The following is an 18,535-nucleotide window of genomic DNA, read 5'->3' as shown; positions in this document are numbered from 1 at the left end:
AAGAATCCTATGGCCCCAAGGACCACTAGCAACCGTCCTACCAGCATGAGGGCAACAGCAATGGATTAAAGCTGACATCACAGAGAGGGGAAGAGCAACAGAAAGAAACTGTTGCTCTTTAATATTACTGTTACTATATAACTTCCCCTACCTTTAGACTGCAGATAAATGAGCCTATAAATCCTTTTTATTGTATTTAAACCAGTTTGAGTCTTCTATTACAACATGAAGTACAAACTAATATGGAAGAGAAGCCCATTAACAATCATGTTTCTATTAGAATAGATTTCTCTTAACCCTTAAATTAGTTTCAGGTATTAAGAAGGAAATAATTCTAGATATGCACATCAAGACAGAAACACAATGCATAATTACCTTTCTAATAAAGTTTCAGATAAAAGTTTGAAAAGAAACTGCCTGCAATTTCATGTGTCCCACAAAGTATTTTTTAATATTTTATTTTGATATTTTAAATGTTTTTTAATCTAGATCTCCAGTTCTTGAAAAATCAAAAGGTTCACACATCACTGGGCTCATGTTACTGCAGGACAACAATCAGCTAACACGGAACAGTAGCTGCCCTACAAGTATACTCTTCGCACAGAATCAATACAAATGAAGGCTCTGTAGAATCTGCCCAGCTACTATATGTATCAAGAGTTTGCAGCATTAATATTTTGCAGAACCTGTATCAAATGCCACATAATGAGTAATAAAGAACTATATTCTACCTTCTAAGCTTTAATTTTTTTTTGGGGGGGGGGCCACACTCACCACACAGTTTGCAGGACCTTAGTTCCCTAACCAGTGATTGAACCCAAGTCATGGCAAGAAAGTGCTGAGTCCTAACCACTTAACTGCCTAGGAAATCCTGAAGCTTTAACATTTAAATAAAATGGTACAGTTAATTATAAAGAAAAAAAAATTTTCATGAAAATGTGTATTTGTCACCAGCCCATGAAAAACATCATTCTTAATGAAATAGCACTGACTACCTATAAACACTTGGTGGAAGCCTTAAACTCAGCTGCAAGTTCCAGAAAAATGCCAAAACATTAACTATTCTGGGTCCAAAAGTTTGACAAATTACTTTAGCATACAGATGGAGACAAAATAAAATGTGTTTAAATTGTGACAAGAAAAATGTAAAACCACAAGTTTGAAACACTTGAATACACAGGTGTACTGTTAATCAAAAATTACCTACCAAGATTCTCAAAAGAAATTACAAAAAGGGTGGCAAATTTCAAAGAAATTTTTAATAGCGTAAGGTCAAGCTACACTAGCAAAGTTGGGGCCAACACTCTGTAACGACCTCAGGAATTATATAGCTCTACCACCTCTCTGGACAACTCTCATGGAGGGGAGGTTGTTTAATTTTAACAGTACAAACTTTATGGTTTAAAGTAACTAACATGTAATTAATTAGAAAGAATGGGTAGAATATAATCTATTTTTAATAAAATGTCTGAAAACTAGGAAAAAGTTACAAAAGCTATATAAACTTACTAACAAAAACTCCAGTGGAGGAAGGATAAAGGAGGTGCTTGCATAAGGATTCAGTGATACTGGCAACATGCTGATTCTTTAGGTTGGATGGAAGTTTCACGGGGCTTATAGTTATAATATTCATTACTTATACATTTTAGACATTCTTTTGTCTGTATGCTATTTTTCACAACTTAAAAATGCTTAATCCAGCATACTGTAAAAAAAAAAAAAAAAAGCTAATCATCAACCTTCTACATCTACATTCTGATTGAAAACACTAAACCTGAAAATTTTATATTACTTTTTAGGTCTTTTCTAAGCAGCTTTTTGAAAGCTATTTGAATCAGAAGAAGAAATGAAATATGAACAAAGTTTCACTATTCACCTTTAGCACGACCATTGTCCTTAGGTTGGGGAAAGCTATACCTATGCTATAGATATCTGTTCAGGAAAGCAAACAACTCTACATCAACTCAAGAAACAGGTGTATTCCTAGAAGGGTCGTCATTCTAAGAATCACCAATCTGCTTCACCTGCCAGGCTCTCAGTTTCCTCATCTATAAAATAAGCTCCATGTGTTAAAGATTTGATGAGCAAAGAATTTAAAAACACTTGTAAAGCACCTGGCCCATTGCCTGCTGCTGCTGCTGCTAAGTAGCTTCAGTCGTGTCCGACTCTGTGCGAACCCAGAGACGGCAGCCCACCAGGCTCCCCTGTCCCTGGGATTCTCCAGGCAAGAACACTGGAGTGGGTTGCCATTTCCTTCTCCAATGCTTGAAAAGTGAAAGTGAAGCCGCTCAGTCGTGTCCGACTTTTCGCGACCCCATGGACTGCAGCATTCCAGGCTCCTCTGTCCATGGGATTTGCCAGGCAAGAGTACTGGAGTGGGGTGCCATTACCTTCTCCGGGCCCACTGCCTAGCTGGTGCTAAACTGCACTAACTTTTTTTTTAATCACACCTATTATTAGTTAATACAACTTCCTTCTTCAAGTAGAACTGAGACAAAGGCTGATAACTATCAATTAGAAAATATTAAGTGTAGCAGTCCTAACAACACTGAAATGGACTAGCTTACCAGATTCCTAACATTTTCAGTTTCCAAGATTTTCAAAAGACTGGCCAAGACCCCTGATACCCGGGTAGGAGCCTGAAAAGTCTTGTAAGGAAGAACAGAAGAAAAGAATTAATCTAATCCTTTCAGCAACTTTCTCTGCTGTACATGAGAAGAGAATGGTGGTGAAGAGCAGGTGTAATTGAACAGATTTTCCCCTCTCCTTTTACTCAGACACCTGTTGCCCCACAGACAGCTATGAAAGACTTAACCAATCACCTTAAAATCCATACCCAGGTCTAGAATTCTGGGCAGCATATAAACTATCACTACAGAATTCGGATTTTCCTTAATGATAAAATACAAGTTACTCATGTTTGGTCATCCACCTCCACAGAGGAGCTGGAATCCTCTGCCAGAGGAATCTGGTGTTACACACACACACAATTAATGATGGACTCTATCACTACCGCAGATTTTTCTTTAACATCCAAGAAACATGAGGTTTAGAAAAAGAAAAAAAGGAAAATTGACAAGCAGTTTTCAAATCTATCTTGAGATAAAGGAATACATCAATTTGCCATTTATCTTCCCCAGATTCACAAACTGTGAAAGTCCACATACATGTAAGATTCCCAAAATGTTTTTAACTGTTGAAACTGGATAATAGACACCAGAGCTTATTACACTGTTCTATTTTGTGTACATCTCAATATTTCCACAATATACCTACTTTAAAGTGTGTATGTGTATGTCTTTGCATATAAACTCCCAATACAACAAACTGCTAAAGAAATACTCTACTGTTCAAAATTTTTGTATTCCATAGGTAAGTGAATTTCACCTAGCTACTTTCTCATTCTAGAAACTGTACCACAGGTAACCAATCTATTAGTAAAGGTCTAGTGAAGGAAATAATTAACTGCCCTGAATAAAACAAGCCTAACCTTGAAAAAATAGAGGCAAAGGGGAAAGGGGCTAAACAGTTATTCAACTACTGCACATTCATATTTCTTCCCTTCTATTATCTTGTAACACAGGTGAGTAGGTGGAAGGAGGAGAAATATCAAAGCCAAATTTATCGTACATTGACAGGCAACAGCTTGAAATAAAGAAATCTAAAAAGTCCCCATTAGAAATGAAAACTATTTCTATGACTACAAGAAAAGGGAAGTATGGCATATCCACCTTTTACAAATAACATTCATAGCTCATAGCAGTATAACCAGCAACTTCCAATGTCCAAACATCCTTTGCTGATAGACATGAATTCACAAGAGAAATAAAAATCATACTACTTCTGCCGCAATCCTCTTTTTAAACTGCCATTCAATTTTCAAAAGATGTAACCCTAAATTTCATTCCAAAATTTGACTTTTGTTCCTTATGTCTAAAAATAAAACTAATCAAAATTAAATATAAATGCTAACTTTGCAGCAAATTAATCTTTCATCAGCCCTGTGAACAAGAATTTTGTTCAAAATTCATGGCAAAACATAACTTACTCAAAAAGGAGTAGGTAGAACTACCCTTTACATTATTTCTCAACTCCAAAAAAAGGGCACAAGAACTTATTTAAAATGTCAAAGATAAATGCACACTTAGATATACATCCCAAGGGGAGAAAAAAAAATTATAGAATAAAACTCCTCCATAGGAGTCCTCCGTAATACTTCCATGGAAACAATTATTTTCTTAGGACCAAAGGATCTGCTCACTTTCACAAAACCTGGAGGGTGTAAGTTTACATATTTCCCCTTAAGCTGAAAATATCAGAAAGTGATTAACTTAGGTCAGCAGAATTTTGTTTCTATCACCAGCCTGAGTGAAGCACATGGCTTCAGCTCTAAGGTCTTGTTCTCCAACCCACTGAGAAGATAACACTGGTAAAATAGAGATCTACTTACCAGGTTAAAGACAGTTTCCACAATATCCCTATTGGATACTTCTCCAACTTCAACCAAGCCTGTCAGCACGGCAAATTTCATTCTGATACCCCTGATGGGGAGTCCTGGCGTCAGGGACAAGGCACCCCCTTCGGGAGGGGCTTCTCCTCCTTTCCCTCCACCTCCCCTGGCATCACCTGTTGGTGGCGGGGATGGGACAGTATTGTCGTCACTGGCCATGGCGAGTTCACGGGAAAGGACAACTCAAGAGTCACGCCGGGACCCAGTCGCCGCGCTAGTAATAAGCACACGGACGCCACGCAAAACGGAAAGGGTCACTCTTCCGAGCTGTGGAGAAACCCCAAGAGCAGTTGGTGTGGAAAGTCCTTGGCGTCGCCCTGCTGATTCTGGAGAATGTTTGTCCAATCTCTCTCCCGGAGGCTGACAATAACGCCAAACCCTATTGGAAGATCAGATCGATGTTAAAGGGGCTCGGTTTTGTTGTAGGGTTTTCGGGGAGCGAGGGGAGTAGCTGCTGTCCGTCAAGTCAGTTCCTACGAGCACCCCGCCGCCAGCCACCCGCTTGCCCGCGGCTCGAGGCGCGGGGTCCCGAGCGCAGGCGGGAGCCGGAGGCCCGGGACCAGGCTCCCTCCTCCCCCACACCCGCGCAGGTTCCAGGCGCAGGGCACCCTCTCCTCACAGGTGCACGGGAAGAGAACTGTCGCCGGGAAAGGGGGGGCTGCAGGAAAGCAGGGGTCCCAAAGCTCCCCTCGAGGTGGGAAGTTCCCCTCACCCAGACACTCCGCGCTCGTCCTCGCCCCCCGCCCGGCAGCCGCGAGACGGAGGTGGCGGCGGATCCAGGGCAGGAAAGGGCGGGGGAAGGGGGCGGTGATGACTCTCAACGCTCGGCCCAGGGGGAGGAGTGGAGCACCTCGCGGGCACCTGAGGTTCGTCGGGGAGAGGCGGGAAGGTGTGCAGTGGCCAGGAGGGAGGGGGAGGCCCGGCGGCTACGGCGAGGAGAGGAGGGAGGAGAGAGAGGTCAGCGCACCTGGTCGCAGCCTCCAAGTTTCCCTAGTCCGCTCCCCGGGAGTCCGAGGCTGCACAGAACTCCATGGCTTCCTGGCCCGCCCCACCCCTGCGCTCAGCCTTTGCAAAAACAGCCGCTGCCGGCGCTACGGGCGCGGCTGCGGAGGCCGCCGCGGGCGGTGAGGATGCTACTGCCACAGCTCGCCCCGCCACCGCTGGCGCGGCCGTCCCTGAGCCCGCTGAAGCTGCTCCCCGCCGCCATGACAGCGCCGAGGGCGGCCGGGCGCGGCGTGCGCGTGCGCGAGCGCGCGGGGCGGTGGGGCGGGCGCGACGGCGGAGGCGACCGCGCGGCGGGGTGGGGAAGCGAGCGCGGCCCCCGGGGGCCGGCGGGGCGGGGGCGCCGCGCGCGGGCTGGCTCCGGGACCGCCTGCGAGGACGGGCGGGCGCGCCACGCAGGTAGCCCCAGGTGTCTCCTTAGGCCGGCCAGAAAAGACCTTTCTTTGCAGGAGCCCACTCTTCCCCCGCCTTCCACTCCCCGATCTGTGAAGGTGCTTTGGCGAGTGCCCAGGCGGCGATTCTTAGGCTCCTTCTGTTATTAAGTTACCGTAGGATCTCCCGGCGCGGAGGGAACACGCCCCTCGTTGCCAAGGTGTCTTCTTGGACTCGGAGAAGGACACCTGAGGGACCGCTACGAGCCAGAGAGGTGGCAGCGCCGGAGCCAGCAAGGCTGCTGCCCTTGTCTAAGGGGAGCACAGAGTCCCCACCTCTGACAGCTTTCAGCTGCTGCCCGCCCGCCGCGCTCGGCCAAGACTCGGGAAGAGATTACCACTGGGATGCTCTGACAGCTGCCACCTTCCCCTCGGAAGGGAGTGTAGGGCGGCAAGATCATGTGCATGAGGAACGGGGAAGATTCCTTGCAGCTGCCGCCCCACCGAACCTCTCCCACATTCTAAGGAAGGGAGGGTTCCTGAGACAGCTGCTCTAAACAGCGTGGAGACGGGTTCATTCTGCCTGTAGGTCTCTGAAGGGTGTTTTCCTCTCGGGATTTTCCAGTGTGAAAGTTAGTTTCGCCTCATTCTCAGATTAGTTTATGAGATCAAGTATATTAGGATTAGAAACAATTCGGATCATCATCTGTGTCCTTCCCCCCTGCCCCCCATCAACAGTGAAGTGTTCTTCCTGCCGCGTTGGTGAAGTCGCTCAGTCGTGTCTGACTCTTTGTGACCCCATAGATTGTAGCCTACCAGGCTCCTCCGTCCATGGGATTTTCCAGGCAAGAGTACTGGAGTGGGTTGCCATTTCCTTCTCCAGAGGATCTTCCCAACCCAGGGATCGAACCCGGGTCTCCCACATTGTAGGCAGACGCTTTACCGTCTGAGCCATCAGGGACGCATTAGTGGAAAACAAACACACATTAGAGAAGAAAGTGGCTTTTCACCCTTAGGGTACTTACTGTTAGAAGCCTTAAGGCCTTAAATATATATATATATAATGTTTAAAATACTAGCAGTCAAAAGTGAAACAAAAGTGGTGTCAAAGTTACGAAGTACTACGGAGGAATCAGGAGAAAAACTATATTGGCTTGAGAGAGGAAATAGTTTCCTACAAAAAGGGTTATTTGAGATGGGCTTGAAAAATGAATTTGATTTCAACCATCACATGGAAATTTAGAAAGGAGGGGAGCAACATGAGAAAAGACCAGAAGTACAGGAGTGTCTTGGTTTTAAAGGTTTACACCTTTTTAAAACACTACAGTGAATTCAGCTGTTCCACAGCTCATGGTTGCAAATGTTTGTTTTCTATAAATGGGTTTAATATTCCAAAGATGAGGCAGACAGTTTTCTCATGATCTGAAATGATGACTTGTGCGTGACTAGGTTAAGAGGCAGTTATCAAGAACTTGCTATTCCTGAAAACTTCTAACACCTCAGGTTTACATTTTAAATCCTTAAGTGAATAAATCTGGAGGAGAAGTGGGTGTGCCAGCAGGACGGAGAGACATCTTTCACTTCACTGTTAGCACCTGTGGAAGGAGGCAAGGCGGCATTTAAACCACGAAAGTCTTCTCATAGCCTTTGCTCCCTCCGATTTGGGCAGTCTAATCTTGAGTACTTAAATATCTGGCCTATAAGTGCTAATAGAGTATTTGTAAGAATACATGCCCTCATTGAGAGGAAGCAGATGATGCTGCATGCCCTAAACACAGTGTGATTGTTTCAACAGAAACGAAACTAAAGCAAGCATTTGAATTTATATATCACATCATCATCAGCGTTAGTTGCTCGGTCATGTCCAGCTCTTTGTGACTCCAGGGACTATAGCCCACCAGGCTCCTCGGTCCATGGGATTTCCTAGGCAAAAATCCTGGAGTGGATTGCTATTTCCTTCTTCAGGAGATCTCCCTGACCCAGGGATCAAACCCAGGGTAATCTGCATTACAGGCAGATTATTTACTGTCTGAGCTACCAGGGAAGCCCAAATGTATCACATAAAGAAAGATAAAAGCAAAATGTTTTAAGATGAAAGGGAAAACAGATCATCACAAGTCTTGTTTAGCAGAGAGGGAAAAAGGTATTGAAATTCTGAGGGGCAAATACACCCAAATTTGGAGAATAAAGATGAAAAAATTTGCTTTTAAAACGAGGGAAAGGAAGGAATGGGGGGGAAAAAAAGACTACCTTCTGTAAAGCCAAACTTAAACTTTTCATCACCATCTAACATATATCTCTCTCTAACATCACCATCTTCACAGAATTAAGGGCTAAGGGTTTTCATAATTTTACTTGCCTTCAGTGTACATTGAAGTCATAGCAAAGAAGAAAAAAAGCAGTGGATTTAGAACAAGAGGCCTTGTGCATAACTCAAATTGAAGCAAAGAGAATGTAATTCCAAGGTGAAATTAAAAAGACTTGATCTATAAGCCTTCACTATATGCAAAGAAAAGAAAATTTTGATAATAAAAATAGGATGGAATTTTTCTTTGTTTCTACCAGAAAGTACACCCAGTCCACTATAACTTCTTGACATTTTGCTAATTAGATTATAATTTAGGGAAAAGGTACCATTTACATGACTTACTACACACCTAAATGTGTATTGCTGGATTTGTAGTTTTCTTCAAATTATTATTCAGTGTAACTTATATCACAGGCTGGAAATTCATGGCCTTGGCTTGCAGCACCCTCCTCATGAGAAAGGCACGCATTGCTTTTATTATTCGTTAAATCTTACAAACGTTAAGGAAAACTTGGAGTGACATCTTTATTGGGCTTTAGCCCCTTGGAACAATTGCAATTTAAGAGGAAAAGACATTTGCCTGCCCTTATAGTTGGAAACTCAAATATTTAAGATTAAAAATTTATGCAATTATTCAACATCTAGAAGTTCAAAATGATCCACATCAAGTTAATTACATTGGGAGCATTTTTAAATTCTTGTTTTCCTTGTGTATGTCACACAGGGATAGAGACTTTGAAAAGGGCAAGTATGCTAGCCAAGACATGCATTTTAAGGCATAAAATGTTAATGAAGTATTTAGCGTAGTTGACATAGACATACACCAGATTGGTTGATTTGTCTCTTTTATTTTCCCATGTCAGTTTTATTCTTAAATAGTGTATAAATAGGTTGCCTGTTTACAGTGTTCTCTTACAATGAGAGTAAAGTAGCTCTCAAAATGTATCCCTCTTACAATGAGAGATAATTACAAGATAGTAATTGTCATGAGACTACAAGGAAATGTACCACCACCCTACTCCCCCCTCCTTTGCAGTCTATATAAGTGCATATCCCTGGAGTGACTCTTGGCACTGTTCCCTCAATTCTGAATTGCTTATCTAGGTGCGGTCTCTGAGAAGCCAGTGTGTCCCCTGAAAGTGGTAGGTTACCATTTCAGCCACCAAGATATAAGTGATGGTTCATATAGGTAATGAGACCAACAGGAGATTGTTTCCAAGCAGACAGGAGAGGAAATTCCTTTTTCCAGCCCTCATTCTCTGGGGTTTGAACTTTGAAATGCTTGCTAATATTCGATCCCCTGGAGAAGGGAATGGCTACCCACTCCTGTATTCTTGCCTGGAGAATTCATGGACAAAGGAACCTGGCAGGCTACAGTCCATGGGATCACAAAGAAATGGATGCGACTGAGTGGCTAACACTTTCACTTTTCACTTTCACTCCACAAGGTGACTTCTGTCATACAGAGGCACACTTAGAGTATTCCGTCGTGGAACCCAAGCCACATGGAGAAACTGTGGAGAACAATCAAAGGCCTTCAGTCAGTAGCCCCAGCTGAGTTCCCAGCCATCAGACAACGTCTGTCCTCCACGAGAGTGAGCCATTGTGGATACTCCGGCCAGGTTGAGCCTTCAGAAGACTGCAGCCCTACCACGTGATATAAATTGCACTGTTGGGTCTAGTTAACCCACATAGGAATTGTAAGAAGTTATAAATACTTGTTGAATAACGCCACTGAATTTTGGAATTTTTTGTTATATGGCAATAGATAGAAAACTAAAATATCAGATAAAACAGATTATTTAACTTTGGATTACTCTCCCTAACCATGTTACTTTTGTTGGTCCAGTGTATAAACTTTAAAAAATATTCCAGCCTGGTCATAGCTATGCTATAACGAAGAGGGCCTGTACGTTAAACAAGGTGGTAGTAACGTATTTAGCCAGAGAACCACAAGGGGAAAGGGAGATTTTGTGTTATAATCACATTTGGGGTTATAAAGTTCGCAAGAAATTTTCTAGGGAGGTTTTCTCTTTGTTACTAACTGAGAAGACTTAGGTTTAATTTGATTTTAAAAAGTACCCATTTCCTTACAGACACCACCCCAAATTATTTCTCTGCTGAGAAATGTTACAACCACCATTTATACGCATACCTGTATTAAAAATACAGGAAGGGGGGGAAAAATACAAGAGAGACTTCCACGTGGTCCGGTGGTTAACACTCTGTACTTCCACTACACGAAGCTCTGGTTGGATCCCTGGTCAGGGATACCACATGCCTCAAAGTGTGGCCAAAAACTAAATAAAAACACAGGAATAAAATGTTCAATTATACTACTAATCAAAGAAACATGAATTAAAATAATATTGAGATACATTTTATCTCTCTCATTACAAATATTCACAGTACTCAGTGTTGGCGCAGGAAAAATGTGTACTCTTATTTACTGCAAATATATATCACTGAAAAAGAGTCTTGTAGTATACTGCTCTTCGACTCTTGAGAATGTGTCCTAAGCATAATCAAGTAGCTCAGAGGTAGAGTTAAAACCATGATGTCAGTATTACTTATAATTTCAAACATTTAGAATCAATGTACGTATCTAACACACACACACACACACACACACACACACAAAAAAGGTTGGTTAGATAGATAAACTATGGTTCTTCCACACTGTGGGATTCTTTGAAGCCATTAAAAATGGCATTGAAGATAGTAAATGGACATACAAAATTTTCATTATATAGTAAATCAAGGGACTCTGCCTTTTTGAGTTATGTACCACTGATGATATGGTACTAAACAGAAACAAAAAATATTTAAAGCAGGAGGGACTTCACTTAATCCAAATCTTTCCAAAAATATTTCCTGACTGTTAAGCAGTACACTAGACATTAAAATCTAGCCCGTCTTGAGAACTCACAGTCTAATCATTGAGACAGACATCACAATGCAATATATTAACCCTATAAAAACCTAATAGGGAGACTTCCAAGAAAAGATTACAAAATAAATAGTATTAAAAAATAAATAGAACAGGCCAGATGAAAAAGTCAGGGAAGGTAATACCATGATATGAAAAATCTCCAGAGGGTTAGGAGAAAAGGGAACCTTCCTACACTGTTGATGGGATGTAAATTGGTGTAGCCACTATGGAAAACAGTATGGAGCTTCTTTAGAAAACCAAAAATAGAGTTATTTATGAGCCAGAAGTCCTACTCGTGGGAATATATCTGGAAAAGATGAAAACTCTAATTCAGAAAGATATATACTCCCCAGTATTCATAGCAGCACTATTTTGCAATAGCCAGGATATGAAAGCAACCTAAGTAGCAATCAGCAGACAAATGGATAAAGAAGATGTGATATATACACACAATGGAATATTGCCTGACCATAAAAAAATGAAATATTGCCATTTGCAGCAACCTTTGCAACCCTAGAAATTATTATACTGAGTGAAGTCAGACAAAGACAAATATTATATATCACTTATATGTGGAATCTAAAAAAATACAAATGAACTTATTTATGAAACAGAAACAGACTCACTTACATAGAAAACAAGCGTATGATTACCAAAGAGGAAAGATGGGGGAAGGGGGGGTAAATTAAAGGTATGGGAGTAACAGATATATACTGCTGTATATATGTAAACAGCAAGGTCCTGCTATATAGCACAGGGGACTACATTCAATATCTTGCAATAACCTATAGTAGAAACAATAACAAAAATATAGACATGTATAACTGAGTCACTTTGCTGTACACCTGAAAGTAACACAATATTGTAAATCAACTATACTTCAGTTTTAAAAAGTCTCCAGAATGGTTGGACATTTTAACTCTTAGGAGACAGCTGAATCAAACTGTTATTCTTAAATAATTATATATTTATTATGGATAGAGCTATAGAGCAGTAAAAACATATATATGCATATACTGTTAACACATATATTGCAAAGCAGATCTTAACACCCCCATTTGGATCCTGTGTGATTCTGTTTATTTATGAGGAACCTAAGTGTGGGAAACTCTCATCCCATGAAGTTAAATGGTATTCTGATTGTTTAAAATGTCATTATAGCTTTTATTATCCCTGCACAAAGAGGGAACTGGAATTGAGTCTGTTTATAAAATAGTCTGCAGAAGGGAAAACACTGAATAGATTAAGCTCCATTCTTGGCTTTATTATGGGTGAAAATTATGTTAGCATAATCAAGAACCCATGGCTAAACTATAATTGTTATATAAAAATGATGAGTATGGGATGGCAGGCCGATTGTTAATAGCAAGTTGATGAAAGAGGAAGCTACAGAGGCTGAGGGGACCAGAGCAAACCAGGCTAATGCCTGGATTCTACCCTGAAAGCAACCTGCTGCCTTTAGGGATGTCAAACCCTATCTAGTGATAGGATTTCACTAGACTCCTAAAACCACTAGCAACTACCCAACCCCAATACATATTTGGGTAGAATCACCCATTGTATAGTAGTGGTGGGTTGCAGTGTTTATATTAGTTTACAATAATTTGCATTTATAGAGGTGTGCAACTGTGTGCAATAATGAGATTAACACATTCATTGTAGGAGGGCACTTAGGTTTAGTCTTTTTCCTCAAAATGTTGAGAAACTGAAAGTAAAGTTAAAACATCTTCTCTGGGGCTTCCCTGCTGCTGCTAAGTCGCTTCAGTCGTGTCTGACTCTGTGTGACCCCATAGATGGCAGCCCACCAGGCTCCGCTGTCCCTGGGATTCTCCAGGCAAGAACACTGTCCTTCTCCAATGCATGCATGCATGCTAAGGCGCTTCAGTCGTGTCTGACTCTGTGTGACCGCATGGACCGCAGCCCACGAGGCTCCTCTGTCCACAGGATTCTCTAGGCAAGAATACTGGAGTCGGTTGCCATTTCCTTCTCCAGAGGCTTCCCTAGCAGTCCAATATTGGTACTCCACACTTTCAATTCAATGCAGGTTCAATACCTGGTCAGGGAACTAGGATCTCTCATGCCTCACAACTCAGCAAAAAAAAAAAAAAAAAAAAACAGTCTTATCTTCCCATTGGTAGATGTCGCACCATCTTTACTGAGGGGCTCAGAAGTTTATAAATATTATTTACCTGTCAATCATTAGGAAAATGCAAACCAAAACCACATTGAGGTATCACCTCACACTTATTAAAATGGCTATCACCAAGAAGACAATAGAGGGCTTCCCTGGCGGCTTAGTGGTTAAAAAAAAATCTGCCTGCCAATGCAGGGAACACCAGTTCAATCCCTGGTCTGGGAAGATCCCACATGCTGCAGAGCAACTAAGCCCACGCACCGCAACTATTGAGCCTGGGCTCTAGAGCCCAGCAACCACAGCTACCGAGCCTGCGCACTGCAGCTCCTGACGCCTGCACGCCCTAGAGCCTGGGCTTGCTAACAAGAGAAGCCACCTCAATGAGAAGCCCAGAGAGTAGCCCCCCTGCTCGTCACAACTAGAGAAAAGCCCAAGCAGCAATGAAGACCCGGCACAGCCAAAAATAAATATTAAAAAAAGAAGAAGAAAAGAAGTGAAAAGCACTGGAAATTATGTGCAGAAAAGGGAACCCTTGTACATTGTTGGTAGGAATGTAAATTTTTTCAGCCACTATGGAACACGGTATGGTGGTTCCTCAAAAATTAAAGATAGAACTACCATATGATCCAACCGTTCCACTTCTGAGTATATACCCAGAGGGAATGAAAATAGGATATTGAAATTACAAATGTATCTGCACTCCCATTTTTATGGCCGTGTTATTCACAAGGGCCAAGATACGGAAATAACAGTTTTGTTGCTGTTCAGTCTCTGGGTCGTGGCCAACTCTTTGTGACCCTATGGACTGCAGTGCACGAGGTTTCCCTGTTCTCCACTGTCTCCTGGAATTTGCTCAAACCCACGCCCGTCAAGTCGGTGATGCCATCCAACCATCTCATCCTCTGTCGCCCCCTTGTCCTCTTGCCCTCACTCTTTCCCAGCATCAGGGTCTTTTCCAGTCAGTCACCTCTTTGCATCAAGTGGCCAGAGGATTGGACTTTCAGCTTCAGCATCAGTCCTTCCAATGAATATTCAAGTTTGATTTCCTTTAGGATGGACTGGTTTGATCTCCTTTCAGTCCAAGGGACTCTCAAGCCTCTTCTCCAGCACCACATATGGAAACAACTTAGGTGTCCATAAGTGGATGAATGGATAAAGAAGATGGGGTATGTAGCCAACAGAAAGAAGAGCATAGTGCCATTTGTGATAATATGGGTAGACCATAAGAGGATTATGCTAAGTGAGATAAATCAGGCAAAGAAAGGCTACTACTAGATATCACTTATATGTGGAATCTAAAAAAAAAGGCAAAACTCATAAAAACAGAGTAGAATGGTGGTAACCAGAGGCTGGAGGGAAGGGTGGGAGAATTGGGGGGATGTTGTTTGAGAACCAGAACAACTAAGAGAAAAATAAGTCCTGTAGATCTAATGCACAGCACAGTGATTATCGTCAACAACACTATATTAGGAACTTCAGAATTGCTAAGAGTCTAGATCTTAATTGTCCCCGCCACAAAAAAGAAAGTGATGTGGCAGAGGTGTTAGCAAACCAACGGTGGTAATCATATTGCAATATTGACAATATGGCAAATCAACACGCTGTACACCTTAAACTTCAGTTCAGTCGCTCAGTTGTGTCCGACTCTCTGCGACCCCATGGACTGCTGCACGCCAGGCCTCCCTGCCCTTTACCCACTCCCAGAGCTTGCTCAAACTGTCCATCGAGTTGGTGATGCCATCCAAACATCTCATCTTCTGTCATCCCTTCTCACATCTTAAATTTACGTGATGTTATATATCAATTATATCTCAATTAAAAAAAAATACTTGCTGGAGAAGGAAATGCCTTGAGTCTAGAAGAATAAAGAAGATAGTATGACTTGAAAGAAGGCAGTTTTCCTGAAGTGTTCAAACCAAGATAGCAAAGACTGTCAAGACCTAAAGGTTAGGAAAAGTATAGGTTCTAGGGCCTACAGAACCACACAGGGGCTATATCCAATGAATAGGTAATGTAAGATCATCTACTGAGATGAGAAAGATCATCAGGGAGAGTGTGTAAAATGAAGAGGAGCACAGCTACAGAGTACGGGGCTTGTGATAGATAACAGAATGTCCCATAAGGATATCCACATTCTATTAGGTTGGTACAAACCCAATTTCAGTTTTGGACTGTGAATTTTAAATCATTATAACAATGCTCAAACATAGCTTTATTAATAAAAATAGAAATCATTAAAATCAACACATTTTTTTGCCAGTGAGAAATAAGTTTGTTTATTCCTATAGCATAAAAATCCATGTTTAGGTTTGGACGAACTCTTGGAAAGCATTTTCTGCCTCCTGTTGGCTGTGGAGGCATTTTCCCTGCAAAAAGTTGTCAAGATGCTTGAAGAAGTGGTAGTCAGTTGGCAAGAGGTCACGTGAATATGGCTGGTGAGCCAAAAGTTTATAGTCCAATTCATTCAACTTTTGAAGTGCTGGTTGTGTGACATGCAGTCAGGAGTTGTCATGCAGAAGAAGTGGACCCTTTCTGTTGACAGATGCTGCTGCTGCTGCTGCTGCTGCTGCTGCTGCTAAGTCGCATCAGTCGTGTTCGACTCTGTGTGACCCCATAGACGGCAGCCTACCAGGCTCCACTGTCCCTGGGATTCTCCAGCAAGAGTACTGGAGTGGGTTGCCATTGCCTTCTCCAATGCATGAAAGTGAAAAGTGAAAGTGAAGCCGCTCAGTCATGTCCAACTCTTCGCGACCCCATGGACTGCAGCCTACCAGGCTCTTCCATCCACAAGATTTTCCAGGCAAGAGTACTGGAGTGGGGTGCCGTTGACAGATGCTAGCTGCAGGCATTGCAAGTCTTGGTGCATCTCATCAATTTGCTGAGCATACTTCTCAGATGTAATGGTTGCGCTGGGATTCAGAAGCTATGGTGGATCTGACGGGCAGCAGACCAACAAACAGTGAGTGACCGTAATCTTTTTTTGGTGCAAGTTTGGCTTTGGGAAGTGCTTTGGAGCTTCTGGGTCCAACCACTGAGCTGGTAGTCGCCAGTTGTTGTATAAAATCCACTTTTTGTTGCATGTCACCATCTGATCAAGAAATGGTTCACTGTTGTTCTAAGAGAAGACACTTCAAAATGACTATTTTTTTGATTTGCCATCAGCTCATGTCATTCACTCGCTCAGTCGTGTATAACTCTTTGCAACCCCATAGACTGCACCACGCCAGGCTTCTCTGTCCTCACTATCTCTCAGAATTCAGCTTGTCCTTCCAATAAATAATCAGGGTTGATTTCCTTTCGGATTGACTGGTTTGATGTTCTTGCTGTCCAAGGGACTCTCAAGAATCTTCTCCAACACCACAATTCAAAAACATCAATTCTTCGGTGCTCAGCCTTCTTTATGGTCCAGCTCTCACATCCATACATAACTACCAGAAAAACCGTAGCTTTGACTTTTACAGAGCTTTGTTGGCCAAGTAATGTCTTTGCTTTTTAATATGCTATTTAGGTTTGTCATAGCTTTTCTTCCAAGGAGCAAGCATCTTTTAATTTCACGGTTGCAGTCACCATCTGCACTGAGTTTGGAGCCCAAGAAAATAAAAGTCTGTCACTGTTTCCGTTGTTTCCCCATCTATTTGCCATGAAGGGATGGGACCAGATGCCGTGATCTTAGTTTTTGAATGTTGAGTTTTAAGCCAGCTTTTTCACTCTCCTCTTTCACCTTCATCAAGAGGCTCTTTAGTTCCTCTTTGCCTTCTGCCATTAGGGTGGTGTTAGCTCACGAGCATCCACTGATCAAGATTTTCCCCCTTTCCAATTTGCTTCAAATGACAAACGACTATAGAATGGTTGGCACTGAGTTCTTCAGCAACTTCTTTTTTTTTATAATTTTAAAATCTTTAATTCTTACATGCGTTCCCAAGCATGAACCCCCCTCTCACCTCCCTCCCCATAACATCTCTCTGGGTCATCCCTTCTTGTGTAGTTGTAGGAGGGTCATCTTTGATGATCCTCTCAGTTGGTGGTTGTCAACTTCCAACAGTCGGCCACTGCTCCCTTCCTCTTCAGGGCTCTCTTCTCCTTTGCAGATCTTCTTGAACCACTGCTGCATTGTGCGTTTGTTAGCAGTCCCTGGACCAAATGCGTTGTTGATGTTGCAAGTTGTCTCCGCTGCTTTATGACCCATTTTGAACTTGAATAAGAATATCGCTCGAATTTGCTTTTTGTTTAACATCACTTCCCTAGTCTAAAACAACTATAAAATAAACAGCAAGTAATAAGTCATTAGCAAAACACATATATATATATAAAGAATGCAAGAAATTACATTAAAATGATGTATAACATAACCACGTTTATTTAAGAATATATTCCAATATCAATTGGCAAAGAGCAACAATAGAAAACCTCAATTACTTTTGCACCAACATAACAATCCCTGGAACCATGTGAATATATTAATTCACATGGAAAAAGGACTTTACAGATGATTAAAAGATCTTGAGATGGGATATTATCCTGCATTAACTATTTCAGCCCAGTATAATAACAAAGATCCCCATATGTGAAAAAGAAAGGCCAAAAGTATAGAGTCAGTGAGAGATTTGAAGACGTCACCTTGATGGCTTTGAAGATGGAGGAAGAGGCCACAGGCCAAGGAGTTCAGGAAGTGTCAAAAAGCCGAAAAGGTAACGAAACAGATTTTCACTTGCAATCTCCAGAAGGAACACAGCCCCACCAATGCCTTTATTTTAGTGAAACCCATTTTGGAATTCTGACCTCTAAAAATGTAAGATGAATTTGTATTGTTTTAAGCCAGTTTTTTTTTTATAAAAAGGTAAGTATATTGCCACCTTCTTCATATACGCAGCTAGGCTCAAATATAGAAAATGACATTTTGAAGCCATAACTGCCTAATTCTGTGGTTCTTACCACTGACCATTCTCAAGAATCACCTTTTATAAATCCCAGTGCCCCCGCCAATTAAATCAGAATCTTGAGTCGGACCCAGGCATCAATAGTTTTTACAGCTTCCCAGGCAATTACAAGATAAGGCCTAGTTTAAAACCACTGAACATTTTTTTTTTTTTTTTTTTGGCCTTGAGGGAGTGAAGTTGCTCTGTCGTGTCTGACTCTTTTGCAACTCTGTGGACTATAGACCACCAGGCTCCTCCATCCATGGGATTCTCCAGGCAAGAATACTGGAGTAGGTTGCCATTTCCTTCTCCAGGGGATCTTCCCGACCCAGGGATCGAACCCAGGTCTCCTGCATTGCAGG

General features: G+C 42.1%; 1 protein-coding gene and 2 long non-coding RNA genes across 8 annotated transcripts in view; 1 reads left to right on the top strand and 2 right to left on the bottom strand.

Annotated features, from left to right (window-relative positions):
• The window catches only part of LRBA (LPS responsive beige-like anchor protein), a 748,427-nt gene extending 742,680 nt beyond the window's left edge, over positions 1-5,747 (bottom strand). For 4 of the 5 annotated variants that reach the window (XM_069556712.1, XM_069556716.1, XM_069556715.1 and 1 more), the window contains exons 1-2: positions 5,478-5,747; positions 4,451-4,889 (exon numbers count right to left, since the gene is read on the bottom strand). In XM_069556712.1, the coding sequence (XP_069412813.1) occupies positions 4,451-4,669 (219 nt within the window). In that variant the 5' untranslated portion in view covers positions 4,670-4,889; positions 5,478-5,747. Of the gene's footprint in view, positions 1-4,450; positions 4,890-5,222 lie in introns of all 5 variants that reach the window. The other variant, XM_069556713.1, reaches the window with a different exon arrangement.
• Positions 4,936-9,930, top strand: LOC138422173 (uncharacterized). Its single transcript, XR_011249775.1, has 2 exons — positions 4,936-5,376; positions 9,640-9,930. It is a non-coding gene; the product is annotated as an uncharacterized lncRNA (long non-coding RNA).
• A 5,575-nt stretch (positions 9,931-15,505) lies between these two features.
• Positions 15,506-18,535, bottom strand: part of LOC138422175 (uncharacterized) — a 60,262-nt gene continuing 57,232 nt past the window's right edge. For both annotated transcript variants that reach the window (XR_011249777.1, XR_011249778.1), the window contains exon 3: positions 15,506-17,512. This is a non-coding gene — a long non-coding RNA (uncharacterized lncRNA). The remainder of the gene's footprint in view (positions 17,513-18,535) is intronic.

This window comes from Ovis canadensis, chromosome 17 (genome assembly GCF_042477335.2).
Source record: "Ovis canadensis isolate MfBH-ARS-UI-01 breed Bighorn chromosome 17, ARS-UI_OviCan_v2, whole genome shotgun sequence".
Lineage (NCBI taxonomy): Eukaryota > Metazoa > Chordata > Mammalia > Artiodactyla > Bovidae > Ovis > Ovis canadensis.
This window is presented reverse-complemented; position numbering and strand designations above follow the sequence as displayed.